This window comes from Danio aesculapii, chromosome 13 (genome assembly GCF_903798145.1).
Source record: "Danio aesculapii chromosome 13, fDanAes4.1, whole genome shotgun sequence".
In the NCBI taxonomy this organism is placed as follows: Eukaryota; Metazoa; Chordata; class Actinopteri; order Cypriniformes; family Danionidae; genus Danio; species Danio aesculapii.
Window position 1 is genome coordinate 44,079,628 of NC_079447.1, and position 16,721 is coordinate 44,096,348.

The following is a 16,721-nucleotide window of genomic DNA, read 5'->3' on the forward strand; positions in this document are numbered from 1 at the left end:
TACTCCATAAAACACCAAATAAAAGCCATAAACTTTTTTTACATACTAAAAGAGTAATGGTGCCAACTGATGATTAACAGTAAAAATTACAAATTGTATCTTTTGTACCCAGGAGAAAAAACCACCAACAACCAAGAATGCATGATTAGGTAAATAGTGTCACAAAAAGTCATTATAATGAAAGACAATGAAGCGAAATCTATTCATAACGAAATGGAAGACAATTTGAACAATAAAAGGTATATATAGGACATTTTGTGGGAAAGTTAATATTGGAAAGCATTAAAAAAGCATTGAAGTGACATTGTTCCTGTTTATTGATTTGATTATGTTGATTGATTCTGTTTATTGATTAATATATACATATACAGTTGAAGTCAGAATTATTAGCCCCCCTTTTATTTATTTATTTATTTTTTAAATATTCTCAAAATGATGTTCAACAGAGCAAGGAAATTTTCACAGTATGTCTGAAAATATTTTTTCTTCTGGAGAAAGTCTTATTTGTTTTATTTTGGCTAGAATAAAAGCAGCTTATAAAACATTTTAAGGTCAAAATTATTAGCCCCTTTAAGCTATATATTTTTTCGATAGTCTACAGAACAAACCATTGTTATACAATAACTTGCCTAATTACCCTAACCTGCCTAGTTAATCTAATTTACCTAGTTAAGCCTTTAAATGTTACTTTAAGCTGTATAGAAGTGTCTTGAAAAATATCTGGTAAAATATTATTTGCTGTCATCATGGCAAAGATAAAATAAATCAGTTATTATAAATGAGTTATTAAAACTATTATGGTTAGAAATGTGTTGAAAAAAAATCTTCTCTCTGTTAAACAGAAATTGGGGGGAAAATAAACAGGGGGCTAATAATTCAGAGGGGGTGGTGGTGGTGGTGGGGGGGGGGGCATAATAATTCTAAACTCTAAAATCCAAGCGTAAATGTGTATATCAAATATGAGATTTGCATAAATTGCCATTGGTTAGATTTCTACTTGGGGCGGCCTAGGTAGCCTATAACACACAATGAAAGGGATAGTTCTCAAAAAATGAAATTCTACTCAATATTTACTCGCCCTTAAGAGGGTGCAAACCTTTATGAGTTTATTTATTCTATTGAACACTAAAGACGATATTTTGAAGAAAGCTGAAAACCTGTAACTTGCACAGTAAGAAAAGAACAAATATTGTAAAAGTCAATGTTTACAGTTTTCCATCTTTCTTTAATATATCTTAGTTTGTGTTCAACAGAAAAAAAAGTCAAACAGGTTTGTGACAAATGAATGATGAATAAACGATGACATGATTTTCATTTGTGGGACTAACCCTTTAATGGACATACTTCTCTACTATTTTTCTGTGAAACATCTGAAGAAAAACAGTCCACTGCTGCATAATAGAAAGGCTACTCAATGTTTACGTTTCTAGATGCTTCTTCACCATCATCATTTTCTTTTGTCGTTCTGGCGTAACCGTCTGACCATTTTGTTTACATGATGGAAATAATATTCAAGAATAAGACATGTGGTCAGAAGAATGAGTGATTTGTAAGTCATGAAAACAGACTTGTGAATATAGAGATTGAGCGTGAAACGTTTGTTTCGTTCAGAACATATCATAGCCCTATCGTAATTCTTAAGTCACAAAATGACGTACACCTGGTCATATTCATAACTGTAATATTAGATTACTGTTTAAAGTACACGAGCTGCTTCACCCAGTATACAACATAGAAATAGTTTGTTCTAGCGCCATCTGGTGGATTTGCTTGTCAAATCTAGACTTTTTAACTGACCTATTTTCATTCAGAATTTCGTAGACTAACGTTTTCACATGCTGCTGCCTTTTCCCCTGAAAATCATGTTGTATAAAACACTAATAACTTAATTTTAAAAACCACATTAGGCCTATATATGATTAGCAACTTTTAAATGAATAATTCTGAAGTTGAATAAAAAATTAATTCTTTGAAATTGAAAATGACAAATGAATCACACCAAAACCTGTTTTATTTGATTTTATTCCTTCTATATATGCAATAAATCAGTAGAGTTTTCTCATACAAAATACACTTGTATAACAATGGCAACACAGCATAGTGAAATATTTTAACAGTGATATACAGACTATAAAATAACAAAACACATATCATAAAAACATAATAACAGCTTTTGTCATTCAAAAATATCCAATGATTCTTATTTAGGGGGTCACGGTGGCGCAGTGGGTAGCACAATTGCCTCACAGCAAGAAGGTCGCTCGTTCGAGCCCCAGCTGGGTCATGTGGCATTTTTGTGTGGAGTTTGCATGTTCTCGCCTTGTTCGCATGGATTTCCTCCAGGTGCTCCGGTTTCCCCCACAAGTCCAAAGATCTGTGGTGTAGGTGAATTGGATAAGCTAAACTGTCCGTAGTGTATGTGTGTGAATAAGAGTGTATGAATGTTTCCCAGTGATGGGTTGCAGCTGTGTGCATCCGCTGTGTAAAACATATACTGAATAAACTGGTGGTTTATTCCACCATGGCGACCCTAGATTAATCAAGGGAATAAGCCAAAAAGAAAATTAATGAATGAATGATTCTCATTTGGTTGGAGTGACTGTGGTGTTGTATAAGGGTTTTCAGTATTTTAAACATCCCAAACCCAGTGATCACCATGATCCTCCTTGTGTGAGGGATCCCAATCCTAAAATGTATAAGTTAAATAATTTGTATCTATTAAGTTACATCATGGGGCGACAACTGCGACACGATGGCTAAGTGGCTAGCACTGTCACCCCACAGCAAGAAAATCGCTGGTTCAAGTCCCAGCTGGTTCAGTTTGCATTTCTGTGTGGAGTTTGCATGTTCTCCCCATGTTCATGTGGGTTTCCTCTGGGTGCTCTGGCTTCCCCCACAGTCCAAAACATGTGTGTATAGGTGAATTGAATAAACTAGATTGGCCGTAGTGTATGTGTGTGAATGAGTGTGTATGGATGTTTCCCAGTACTGGGTTGCAGCTGGAAAGGGCATCCGTTGTGTGAAACATATGCTGGATAAGTTGGCGGTTTATTCTGCTGTGGTGACCCCTGAGGTATAAAGGAACTAAGCCAAAGGAAGATGAGTGAATAAGTTACATCATTCATTTTTTACTCATAGGTAGGACTACTGTATTTTTACAGTACTGCGCGTAGCCTACCAGAATACGCTAGCCCACAAAAGGCCTTCATGGAATTAATGTGGACTATCCACTACTCACCGAAGGAAAGTGAGTGAGTGAAATTACAATAAAAAGAATGTTTTCATGCTTTACTGATGTCGTTTTTACAGCGTTATTACAGTCGTACTGTTGTCCCGTATCCCCAGACTCCAATGCCAGGGTAGAGAGGCTCAGTAAATTTAGTTTGCACTTTGTACAGCAGTGTCATTTTGTCAGAAACACTATAAAACGCCAGTGTCCCAGACTCATAGTCAACATAAACCCCTATCCTTGAGGACCTGGGCACAGATACAGCTGTGCTTTTGCTGTTGTGCACAAACGAGTATTCGGATTTAGAGCAGTACAAACTCCAAGACTTGTCATTCTTTCCGAAGCTGCAAGGTTTGTCATTTCCTTTCCTCTGGATCCCTTTGTAGGAGACAGCAATGTCCACTTCAGTTCCTCTCCAGTCCAGCTCCCAGTAATATCGTCCTCCTGCCAGACCCGGCTTACACAGTGCCTGTTGCCAATAGTCGAAGCGATCAGGATGATCCGGGTACGGTCTGGGCTCATTGCTCATCTGCACCACAGTGTTTCTGTCCGACAGGAGCAGGTTTGGATGGGCTGTTAAAGGATCTATTGATAGCTGACAGGAATCTAGATGGAGAAGGGGTTTTAGATTAATCAGCATGAACAATGTGTTTACATAAAATGAGAATCTCACTATTTCTGAACTTACATTCAAAGAACTCCTCTCTTTTTGCTGGGTCCACAGTCTGGAGAATTTTAACCTCGTTCACTGCAGATAGAATATGTACATGTGTAAAGGAATTATATTTGGATAAATTACATTATTGATAAAAGATTAAAGGTGTTTTCAGCATTAAGACAACAAGGTATAATATTGCTACAGTCTTACATTTTTTCTCATAACCTTAAGCTGCAGGGCCTATGAAAGACACTAGAGGATAATTTCCCATGTTCTTTTGCTCCTTTGAGTGTGTATTGTAGTTTTCAGCTATGTGTCTTAATCCGAACTTTGTTCTATTTAAACCCATTTGTTTTGTCATATGATTGTGGATTCTGTTTCTGCTTCTTGTTGCGAGTCACTGTTGTTTGGTTACTTGCCATTCAGTCTACTAAGTATTACAGTGCTGCCCCAAAATACAAACCTAATTAATTTTATTAGATAATTTAATATATTTTCCACTATCCTTGAATTTTTATTTGAGAGTTTTTACTGATTTATCAGCAAGAAGTTATCAGTCATTAAATTTATTTTCAATTCATTTAATAAATTGAAAGAAGTGGCACTGAAAATAGTGCAAATCAAATAAATATTGTTAATGTAACCTTCCAAGATAATGTCTCAGTTACTAACGTAACCCTTGTTCCACGAAGAGGGAAAGGAGACATGTGTTGGTAAGATACTTTTGGGAGATTGTTAAATGACCAATCATTCTGAGGAGTAAGAAAACAGACTAATGAATGCCATTGAGTTGGCAGAGCTCAGCTAGGCAGGTGCCAGTGATTAATCATTAGTAGTACATAAAACTGGTGCGTGCAGAGCGAGCAGTTTGATTTTTAGCCTGCTGAAGAGCTGAATATTCAGCAATTTGCTGGAGACCCAGCTGCTGTGGTATCGGAGACATTTCTCTCATCTTCTCTCTTCAGGGAACAAGGGTTACGTTAGACACCGAGACGTTCCCCTTCAGTGGGAACTCCTAAGTGTGTCTGGAAGACACTTTTGCGAGAGTGTATGGAAAACGCCACAGCAGCTAAGCCTGTCAAGCCCCTGATGTGTAGTTTGCCAAGCATAGCGTGAGCACACAAGCATCACCAAGGGCGCAACCTTCCAACATCCCCTAGGCTCTTTAATTACCATTGTATGGGAATAGTTTAGAGGAATTTAGATTGGGGGTCATAAATATGCTTTTACCTAGCTAATTGTAGTCTAGGGATTTTTAAATTAAGTTGGGAAAGCGTGCCAGTCCCCAAAGGGTGAGGATGCTGTGGAGACTACCTGCTTCTCAAAAGAGAGGAGACTTGATGGCAATATGGACTTATGGACTAGCCCTATCCAGGGAGAGTGCTACATATGATAAGCTGGTTAGTAGGTAGGGAACACACGATTCCGCCTGATAAGGTGGAACACACCATGGCTAAATAACGCATATGGGATCGCCGCGGGGGATCGTGCATAGCTGGCACCAAACCCCAGCACGCTGGTAGACCAAGCGGCCATACCAGTCATTGTACTGGGCCAGGCACCCGGCTCCTCCACTGAGTAGGGTGCTGTGGGCCTCAGCGGAACTCCAAATGGGAAACTCACTTTAGCAGAGCCGAATAACGCATGTATCTCTGGGTTAGGATGCATGGCGCTGATTGACCAGGTTTACCCAGTAATCGGGAGGAAACTGGCTCCACTCGAAGATTATAAAATTTCGTAAACGTATTAGGTGTCGCTAAGCCTGCAGCTCTACAGATATCTGTGATAGAGGTGCCGCATGCTAACGCCCAAAAGGAGGTGACACTTCTTGTTGAGTGTGCACTCATAACTGGGGTGCCTCCAGATCCTTGACCCTCTTTATCGATGCCAACGCAACCAGCAGAGCTATCTTCATGGACAGTATTTGGACAGAAACAGAAACATACACAGAACATGTACAAAAAGATACTGAGTCAAGTGGTTCGAACGGATCTCTCTGCAGACCCGCAGAGGGGGACGGGATGGATTTGGTTGCCACGCGCCTTTGAGGAATCGGATGATTAGATTATGCTTCCAGAGCTTCATTGTGAGCGGAGATGGCAGCAACGTAAACCTTCAGTGTGGAGGGTGAAAGCCTATGCTCCAGGTTATCCTGAAGGAAGGATAACACAATGCTAATCTGGTAGGTCCAAGGGTCTTCACAGCGAGAAGCGCACCACTCAGCGAATAGACTCCACTTCAGGGCATAGGCATGTCTCATAAAGGGTGCTCTAGCTTGAGTGATGGTGTTAACCATTGACGCTGGTAAGTCACCTAAGTCTTCTGCGCTCCGTCAGTTAACCACATGTGCCCTGTCCCTGGGAGAGGAGGTCCTCTCTCAGGAAAATACACCAGGGAGGGGCCGTCACTAAGAGTGTGTGTTCGGAAACCCAGGTCCAGTTGGGCTAGAGAGGCGCAACTAACAAGACCTGCTCCTCATCCTCCCTGACCTTGCATAGTATCTGTGCGAGTAGGCTCATGGGGGGAAATGCATATTTGCACATGCCCAGGGGCCAGCTGTAAGCCAATGCATCCATGCCGAGGGGCACCTTGGTCAGGGAATAAAACAACTGTCAATGGCCGTTTTCGAGAGAAGCAAACAGATTGACCTGGGCTTTCCTTATCAGCTGAACTATACAGGGGTGGATTCTCTATCGTCCTTCGGATGCTAGCTGCCGTGAGAGCGCATCAGCTGCATGGTTGAGTTCAATGTGAATGTGAATGTGAATGGCAAGCAGCGATTTCAGCTGCTAGTGGCTCCAGAGAAGCAGACAGCAAGCAAACTGAGACCCCCCATAAGGTTGATATATGCCACTGTTGCCATGCTGTCCATACAAATAATAGAGTATGGGTATGCCTGCGAGCCCGAAGAGGCTTTAAGGTACCCTCCGCAAGCTTGGTGAAAACCCAATGAGACAGGGAGAGACCAAAGGGGAGGACTTTGTACTGCCATGCTTGACCTTTGAATGCAAACTGGAGAAAAGGGTGTGGAAGGATGGGGACATGAAAGTATGAGTCCTTCAAGTCTATAGCTGCAAACCAATCCCAAGGATGAACGAATTGGATTCTGCACTTCTGAGTGAGCATCCTGAATAGCATTTAGTGTAAATGGCAGTTCAGTTTGCACAGATCTAGGATTGGTCTTAACCCACCGCTCTTTTTGGGCACACTGAAGTACAGGCTGTAAAACCTGCTCTTCATCTCGGTTAGAAAGACTTGGGTTTGCACACCCTGCACCTTGAAACTGCTCTTTAATTGAAAAATTAGGTACCGCCAGCTCAGAGGCCAGCAGTGGTGTAGATGTCGATGTTATTGACAGAAGTCCTCGGCCCTCCATCGAGAAAAGAGCAGGTACCCTCTTCTCCGGGTTGCCAGTCTCAGGAACGCCTCGCGGTCCTCTTACAGGACTAAATGGCGCCCTGAGACGGGAGCATTTGGGTACCACGAGGGGCTCTGTGCTAGTGCTTGGCCAGTAGAGCAGGCTGCGGAGGCAGAGAAGGTCTTGTAGCTGCAGATGGACGCCCTCAGCGAGGAGCAGCCAAGGTGGATGGGGCAGCGGGGAGAGCAATTTTTTGAGACTGCTGGTAGATGACTTCACCCATCGTCTTCGACTGCTATTTCACAGATGAGAACTCCTAGGTAAAGTCCCTGGTGGTGTCACCGAATAGGCCAGCCTGCGATATGGGTACGTTGAGAAAGCAAGCATATCCACCAGATTAAGCCAGAGGTGGCGTTCCTGGACCACCAGTGTGGCCATCTTTTTTCTCAAGGCACGGGCGGCTGATTTAGTGGTCATGAGAGCATAATGGGTCGCCATGCGGAGCTCATGCATCAGGCCTGGGGAAGAATCACCCTCTTGCAGCTCAGCCAGCTTCTCCGTTTGGTAGTGTTGATAGGCAGCCATAGCGTGCAAAGAGAAAGCAGCCTGGCCCGCAGCAGTGTAGGTTCTGGTCGTGAGAGAGTCAGATAACCTGCATGCTTTGGAGGGGAGTTTAGGCAGACCTCTCCAGGTGGAGGCGCCCTGCAGGCAAAGATTGATTGCAATAACACGCTCCACCTGGGGAATTGCCTCATACCCCCTGGCTGCTCCATGGTCAAGGGTGGTGAGAGAGGGAGTGCACAAGACCTTGTTTACTCTTTTTCTTAGCCCGCACGTAACACCCATCTAAGCGATCCGGCTGCATGGCTGGGGGACAAGCCATTTCTATTCCAACGGCCAAAGCAGCCTGGGATAACACAGCTAACATGTCTGACTCTAAATCCGAGACCTCACTGACAACCCTGGAGGGTGGCAGCAAGTCCAGATCATCATCAGAACATCTTTGCCCGCCCTACTATGCAGCAATGGACATCAGGTCCCCGGTGTCATCTAATGAGAGTGCAGTCATCCCGGAGGATGGACTGACACTCTCACTCAAAGCTTGAACAAAGCAAACTGATGAGGAGTGAGGGGTCCACAAGTCCAAAGGCGATGAATAAGCCCCCACTGCAATACTCCTGCCTGTGTGCTAACCGGCTTGTGGAGTGCAGCAGGGGTGGCGCACCCTAATGCTAGAGTACGCAGTGATCTCAGTTACACAACAGTCAAACCCTCACAGTGAGGGCAAGATCTGTCCATGAGTACTGTCTCAACATGCTGGAAAAACCGGACATGTGATGCAGTACTCGTGTCTGTCATCTGGGACGAGGAAAGCACAGGATCCAGAAACGCACAGTCGGAACAACATCTTTAAAAAGACATGATGCTTTATTGTGTTGCTCTCTTAGGGGATCTGCTCTTTTAGTAGAAACTGCTCTTTTAGCTACCAGCGAGACATCCAGGGGACGGGAAAGGAGCACAGTTCGACCGCTGCTGTCACATTGTCGCCCACACCGGTAGGAGACTTTGTTTCGTTTTAAAATCAACTTGGCAGAAAGCATATTCGGTCTCAGTGTGAGGCTCTGAAGCAAAAATCTAACTGCTCGCTCTGCACACGCCAGTTATATACTCTACTAATGATTAATCTTCTTTGAAATTGTTTAAACTGCAATAATAAAAAGCTAAACAGCTTTAAATTACTGTATTCCACATCAGTCTACACTTTACACACAAAAACAAAGTAAAAAATACTTCTGTGGTAAGTTTGCAACATACAGTATATGTAAGAGTTTTAACCACCTGCTGAAGAGATTTTGTTCAGTTCTTCCTTGCTTATGTCTTCTATTTGCACCTTTAGGTCAGAGATGGCTTTCTTTGCATTGTCAAATGTATGGTGAGGCGCTAATGTCACCTTCGACAAATCTTCATATCCAGAAGGAGCAGAAAGAGACTGCCAGCTCTAGGGGAAATAAAGTAGCTGTTTTATTTCATAATACTTTAGAGAACTTTATACAAACAGTGGCTTTTGCCCAGTACCTGTAAGAAATGAATGTGATCGTCAGACTGTGAGAGCTGCTCCAAGTCAGTGTGTTTCTTCCTCAACAGGGTAATCTCTTCCTCCAGTCTGGCCAAATGTCTCTCTGCATTGGTCAAAAGAAGGGCTTCTTGAGCTCGAATCATCTCCTTCACTTCTCCATGCCTCCTCTCCAACGCTCGCAGCAGCTCAGCAAAAATACGTTCATTCTCATCCAGCACACTCTGCGATGAATGCTATCATGATAGAAAAACAAAACCTCAATGAGACGGTTACATCCTTAGATTTCATTTACTGAATTAAATTTGACACTCTTAAAAAATAATGTTTTTTTCATTACCAACACCATATTCATGGAGAATCTTTAACATCCATGGAAACTTAACATTCCATAAAACCCTTTTTTATAGTGTAAAAAGTTCAATGTCCAAGAAAACTTCTGAAAGGTTCTTTAGGGAACCATTAATGCAGGGGTGCACAAAATTGTTCCTGGAGGGCCAGTGTCCTGTAGACTTTAGTTTCAACCCCAATTAGACACACCTTAACCAGCTAATCAAGTTCTTTCTAAGTATACTAGAAACTTCTACACATGTGTGTTGAAGGACGTTGGAACTATGCAGGACATCAGCCCTCCAGGACTGAGTAAGGCAACCCCTGCTTAAACAGAATACTGAGTTAGAGCAGGGCTTTCTTTTTGTACATCATTCCCTGGTAGCAAAATAACAATAAGAGAGGAATGGTTAATTATTGAAAAAAAAAGAAAAAAAATGCATTGAAAACATGTAACGGGTGTAAGACTTAATATGAATGTAATTTAATGTTGATGATTAACACAACACGTTAGATATTGTAAGTTTGTCAATCAAATTTAAAGTCCCCCTCCGCACAGAAATGGAACTGTCCAACCCCGCACGTTGAACTGATGAGCGCTGTTTATTACTGTTGGCAGCTGCTCTGAAAACCAAACCAAAAGTTCTGGCCAGCGGACTATTTTGATTTGCTGGTCAATGACATAAGTAATAAAACGACAAATGAGTATTATGAGAGAGGTATAATAATATATTACACTGGTTTACCTTGTTTTCAGCATTCAATGAAATAGGTAGTTTCATTGTAACGCAGTCTAGCCTATAGTGTAGTAATCTTGTTTAGGCGATCGTTTGGAGTTTTACATTTGAAAGGTCAAATATTTATTGCTGAATTACAAGTTTCGGTTTTCGATTGGCCTCGTGAAAAAGAGAATGATTTCGTATTCTCAGGGACGGCGCATCCTGATGCGACCTAGGCGGAAAAATAGTGAGGGCTGCGACCTCTCTAATATTAATTATTATTATTATGATTATTATTGGTAAAAGTAAAAGCAACAAGGAGTAATAATTTCATTTGACACTGCATGCAGTAAGTAATAAATAAATATTTAATAATTATTTAACAATTTTTAAATATTTAATAAATGCCGCCTTGATGAACAGAATAATTTTAATTCGATTTTTAAATAAAAGTGATAATAATAAAAAATAAATAAACTGACCCCAAACTTTTGACCTGTAGATCAGTGGGTTAGATAATAAAATAATTTAATGTGCGTGTTGAATATAATAGATGTTTGTTGATAGGCAGTGCTTTTGTTAAAACCTCTTCTTGGTTGGTCGCAAATCTTTTTAAATGCATTAAAGGGCAGCGCATTTATCAGCCTTACCCTGGAGTTTGTTAACCCTTCGCCTATGGCAAAAGGATATTTCTAAAATAAATTAACACGTTTATTTATTGGCAAGCTAGGAGGTTGTCAAGAGTTAGAGGCGGCGTCAGTGCAACCAACAAATAAATTACCATAACGACATCAAATTTCAACAACACTTGTTTAGTACATTTAACCAACAGATTAGCATATAGTTGCAATATTAATATGTAATGTTTTTGTGATCATTCATTTTTATTTAACCTTTCCATGAACACCACCTTAAAGTGAGTGCCTGAGTGATCCTAGGAGCTATGTTTTCAGGAGCTAATAATAGGGTAGGGTCCACCAAGGCAAAAAGGTCCTGAGGGGCAGTTCAGACAAAGTGCAGTTTAGGGCTGCACGATTCTGGCAAAAATGCGAATCAATTTTTTATTTTTTTTTTGCTTACAATCAAGATCACGATTTTCTCACGATTGTGTAAATGTAAAATAAAGGTTCATATGATTAGCCTATTATTATTGTTAATTCTCAAACATATGGTAAGACAACAATAATAATATTAGGTCTATGTGTAGGTATACTGTTGTTTAAAATGCTAATTTTTGTATAGTCATTATGGTGGACTTTAACAAACAGGAAATATTGAAAGTCTGCTCATTTACAGTAAAATTATGACATCAGAATATAACTATTCATAATTATAAAGTTGATTTATTATGTTTAATACATGTGCTTGTCATCTGATATTGACAATATTATTAGACCATTTGTTTTCACTGGTAAAATTAGAATTTTGTCATTATCAGATTCCTTCTTGCATTATATTCAACATTATATATAGGCCGGGGTTGTTATACTGACACAGAAAACATTTATTTTCATGCACAACACTTTGTGTTCTCTAGGAAAGAAAAAACATATCAAATGCTTGTCGTAATCATAACTTAAAAATGCGATATGATCATTTAAATGATGTGCGCACAGGTTTCACTTTCACTTCCGAGCAGATCATGGCTGCTGTCACTGTGAAAAAAAACACATACATGCAAATCAAACCTCCCGCACGGCCCTCAAACGATCGCTCTGTTCAACAAACTGAACGTTATTTACAACTTCATTACCTGTTATTCACAGCCTATGCAGGTTGTGTTCACTAAAGTAGATGTCATGCGTGCACGTGCGCATTCTTGATAGTAAACAAACAGCTCGTGGTCAGCTCACGTGTGATTTACTGGCCATGAATACATCATTACATGAAGACAGAAATTACATTTTTGGGTGAATTATACCTTATAAATACAGTATGTGACACTTTTAACACCATTTAAAGGTGTCAATGTTGCTGAGAAAACTTGTGCAACTGCCTTGCTTCTCTCCTGACCTTCAAAATATAATTGGCTGAATCGTAGAAAAGCTGAATTAAGATTGTGTGTAGGGTCGATTCCAGATCGTGATCTTTTTTCGATTAATCGTGCAGCCCTAGTGTAGTTCAAAAAACCCTTATGAGTGAGACAAAATCGTGGACCTTGATGTCACCCGGTACGGCGCAATCAGGTTTCACTTTGAGGCCAAGGCTGGGGTTGGGGCTCGCATTAGAGTACCAGGTTTTATCCCACAGAACCCAGCTGGACTCGAAGAAATGACATGGGACCATCCTCCTGCAGGTCTACCACCTGCATAAGGAGCCATAAGGGGCTTGTGCATTGTGACACAGGCAGTGGTCGAAGGCCAGAACCACAACGACCTGATCCACAGACACAAAAACTAGCAGTCAAGACATGGATTGAACAGTACCGACTAGAAATAGTTGGTCTCACCTCCACTCACAGTTTGTGCTCTGAAACCAAATTCTTGGCTGGACTTTCTTTTACTTTGGATTTGCACACAGTGAGAGGTGGTTGGCTGGTGTGGGCTTGCTTATAGCTTCCCAGCTTAGCTGCCAAACATGGAAGTTTTCACCGGGGAACAAAAAAGTCGGCTCCACTGGTAACGGATGCTGTCAAGTAACGGATGCTGTCAAGCTGAAGAAGGAGTCCTACCAGGCTTGGTTGGCTAGTAGGACTCCCAAGGCTGATGGTATAAACAGGCCAAGTGTGCTGCAGCCCGGGTGGTTGTGGAAGCAAAAACTTGGAAAATGCTCTGTCCAAGTGGACAAATCTAAGCCTATTTTTAATTAAATTAATTTAAATATGCATATAATAAATAATACTACTACTAATAATAATATTATACAAAAGCATTTTGTCATGAATAAACTAAAAAAGCTCTCAGAGATGAAGAAGACATGGAGGTGATCGTTTTTATATTTTTGTAGTCTAGACCAGTGTTTCCCAACCCTGTTCCTGAAGGCACACCAACGGTCCACATTTTCAACCTCTCCCTAATCAAACACACCTGAATCAACTTATCATCACATCAGAAGAGACTCCAACACCTGAAGTTAATGGGTCAGAAAAGGGAGACATCCAAAATATGTACTGTTGGTGTGCCTCCAGGAACAGGGTTGGGAAACACTGGTCTAGAAAATAATAAATTTTGTAATATTTGAATCCTTTAATTCGTTTTCATTTTTAAAGATATTTATGTATTGCTGTACATCCTGTGAGTATTAAGCAATGTTTAAGCGAGGTGCACAACTAACACACTCTGCGCTGGACTTTAGACCTGCTTTGATCTGGTCTATTGTGCAGTCTATTATAGTTCCTCAAAATAGCAATGCGCCAGCAATGCGCTTTAACACGCCTCCTTTTTTAGACCAGAACGCCTATAGGCGCACATATGAGTGCAAATGCATTTGCTATTTAAAGCAGCGTGATGCAAAACATCAAAACGACTCTTGCGCCAAGCTGAAACTAGAAAACAACAATTGCATCATGCCTTGCGCTGCATTGCGCCGGGTGTATGATAGGGCCCCTTATTTTTTCATCCTTAAAATAGGAAAAGTGGATTTGGACACGCCTTTAATGCTTTTGCACCCTGCTCTTTAGACTTTGCACCTAGATTGTTAAAATAGAGCCCATAATTTCTAAAAGGTTTACCTTTAGAGATGCCATTGCCTGCCTGAGATCTTGCCATTTCTTCATCCTTTCCTCAATTTTCTGCTGTGAAGTCATTAGTTTAGCCCCAAGCTGTTTCTGTTGAAAAAGGTAATGTTTATAACGTTAATCTTCTCACAGTTAATCTTTGCACTGCATATTGACTTGTATCATGTCATGATTTAGTTCCATTAAGCATGAGTGGCTGTTAGTCAGTGATCTCTACTGAGCATCTCACCTGCTTTTCCGTCCTTTCAGCTGCTGCTGAAACAATGTCATGTTTTTTATGTTCCTCCATAATACACAAAACACAAACACACACTTGGTCAGAACGACAGAAAACTTCCAGAAGTTTGTCATGTTCGCCACAGATCTTTTCACGCAGTTGCCCTGTCGCCGCCACCAGTTTGTGCTTCATGAGAGCTGGATACTCATAATGAGCCTGGAGATGCGTTTCACAAAAGGAGGTTAAGCAAGTCAGACATGATTTTACTGCCTTGTTCTTCTTAATCATGCAAAAATCACACAGCACGTCTCTGGAGCTGCTGCGGCTGCTGGAGCTGCTGTATCTTCCAGATCGCCGGGGTTTCTCCATAGTGCCATATCGGCTTTGGCTTGCTGTACTGCTCCGAGACATGTTAGAAAGCTGAATGTTAAGCTGAGTTTCAATGAAACTGTACTGACACATTCATTTTATAGAGGAATGTGAACCATGTGTGATAAACCAGTTAACCAGGTTAGAGGATGACATCTTCTGAATGGGTGTGACAGCTTATGTCAGAAGAGAAAAAAAGTAACATAAATAATGCAACTTCTTTAAACAAAGGCCTTGTTGATGGTTAACCATAATGTGTAAAGGACTGTGGTTTTACAAGTGGTTAAACACCTCTTTGGTGTTGAAAATATGCTGTGACAGAACGATGTGACAGCTTCCTCCAGTGGTTAATGAAAGCTAGATTTCACTACATGAACTGTTTTCATTGTTGACAATGTACACTTCAATTAACAGCTGCATGCAGCAGTCATTTTTGACAACACAGATCTGAGGCTTTTTAATTTGATGCTTAACAGGGCTTGAATAACATCTCATTCGCTATAAGTTTGCTTCCAAGGACGTTTTAGATATTTTCAATTCACTGGGTGATTGGACAATGACGATCTTTCATAAACAAACAGCCTTTTTTGGGGGACTTGAATAAAATCCCATTTACACTAATACGTTTTAGTTTTAAAAGTTTTAGTTTTGCTTCGGTTACACTTTCCATTCACACTAGCCCAGAGCTTTCAACCGCCGAAAACTGAGCTTTTTGAAAACACTGAAGAGGCCATTTTCATTTTAAAACGCTGCTGCTCCGTGTCAGTGTGAAAGGAGGAAAACGGAGACATCTGAAAATGGAGGCATGGCTGCAGACATTCGCCTATCTGATTAGGGCTTTTTCCTCAATATTAAGTGCACAAATTTTGCACCCTTTTCTGAAGTTCAGACTTTGCAAGTTTGCTATGGAAAACAAACTCTGGAGGACATGTCCGGTAAATCTTTAAAGGGAACAGTGTATGCTACTTTACAACCTCATTCGCATCACCCTGGCTACATTGTTGATCTTAACAATAAAATGAAAACATAATATAAGGAACTACCTATTTTCATTATGATATTAACAACAGACACCAAAAATGTTTAGGCATTGTGTAGCTGCATATTTATATGACCGTCATCTTCACTGCATGCATATTTATAACAGAATGGAGCCTATAACATAACTTTCATTTTCAGTGAAAAATATGAAACATGCCCTGTCTCTTTTGCTGAATAACAGTTTTAATAATCACTAATGGTCATTATGGTGGGGAGAGCGAGTGGAGACACCGGCGGCTGGTCAGTAGCCCAATCAGAAATAATTAATAACACCTGCTTTCTCTAGTGATTGGGCCGGAGAGACGCCTTCTTAAGGGAGCGAGAGAGACCACTCGAGAGAGAGAGAGAGAGAGAGAGAGAGGAAGAAAAAAAAAAAAAAGAGAAAGATATATATATATATATATATATATATATATATATATATATACACAAATACAAATACAACCAGTGACTTTGAGCCTTGTGTTGAGCCACACAGAAAAAATAACAAAAATAAAATTGTCACTTACCTTATCGCCGACCCTGTATTCTTCTTCACACACAAAGAACCTTTCTACAGTCATTATAAAAGTATCACGTATAATAAGTTTTTTAGGAAATAAAGGCAAGTAATCAATCAATATGCAGATTCAGTGTACATGGTTAGGCTACATAAATTAATATATTAACTTATCTTTGCGCTCAGCCAAAACGCTTTACCTGAGAACAAGTAGAATTCGTTAGATAGAGACAAGATAAATTAAATATTATGTTTAACAACTATAGTGAGATGAAATCCAGCGGAAGATCCTTGGTGAACTGTCCGACCTGCGCTGCTGTCATCTGGGGACGTGCTCGCAGAGCTCACTGCCTGGAGCTCAGACATGCGCATAAGTTGTAGAGCATGCCAAAGTGTTTATGTGGTCACATGATGTGCGTTTTCAGCGGTGTAGTGTGGATGGAGAGTTGTTCAGAAATGCTGGATTTAATGCCAATGTGGACATGGATCGTTCCATTCTCAAGCGGTGTTTTAAAACTAAAACGTATTACTGTAAACGGGGACTGAGTTAC

General features: G+C 40.7%; 1 protein-coding gene across 1 annotated transcript; it reads right to left on the minus strand.

Annotated features, from left to right (window-relative positions):
- Window positions 1–2,716: 2,716 nt before the first annotated feature.
- On the minus strand, window positions 2,717–14,723 carry ftr14l (finTRIM family, member 14-like). Its single transcript, XM_056470886.1, has 6 exons — window positions 14,274–14,723; window positions 14,039–14,134; window positions 9,322–9,555; window positions 9,085–9,244; window positions 3,918–3,977; window positions 2,717–3,835 (listed from the first exon to the last, which is right to left on the minus strand). Exons 1-6 carry the CDS (start codon window positions 14,721–14,723, stop codon window positions 3,315–3,317), a joined length of 1,521 nt encoding a protein of 506 aa, XP_056326861.1. The 3' UTR covers window positions 2,717–3,314.
- Between the last annotated feature and the right edge of the window lie 1,998 nt (window positions 14,724–16,721).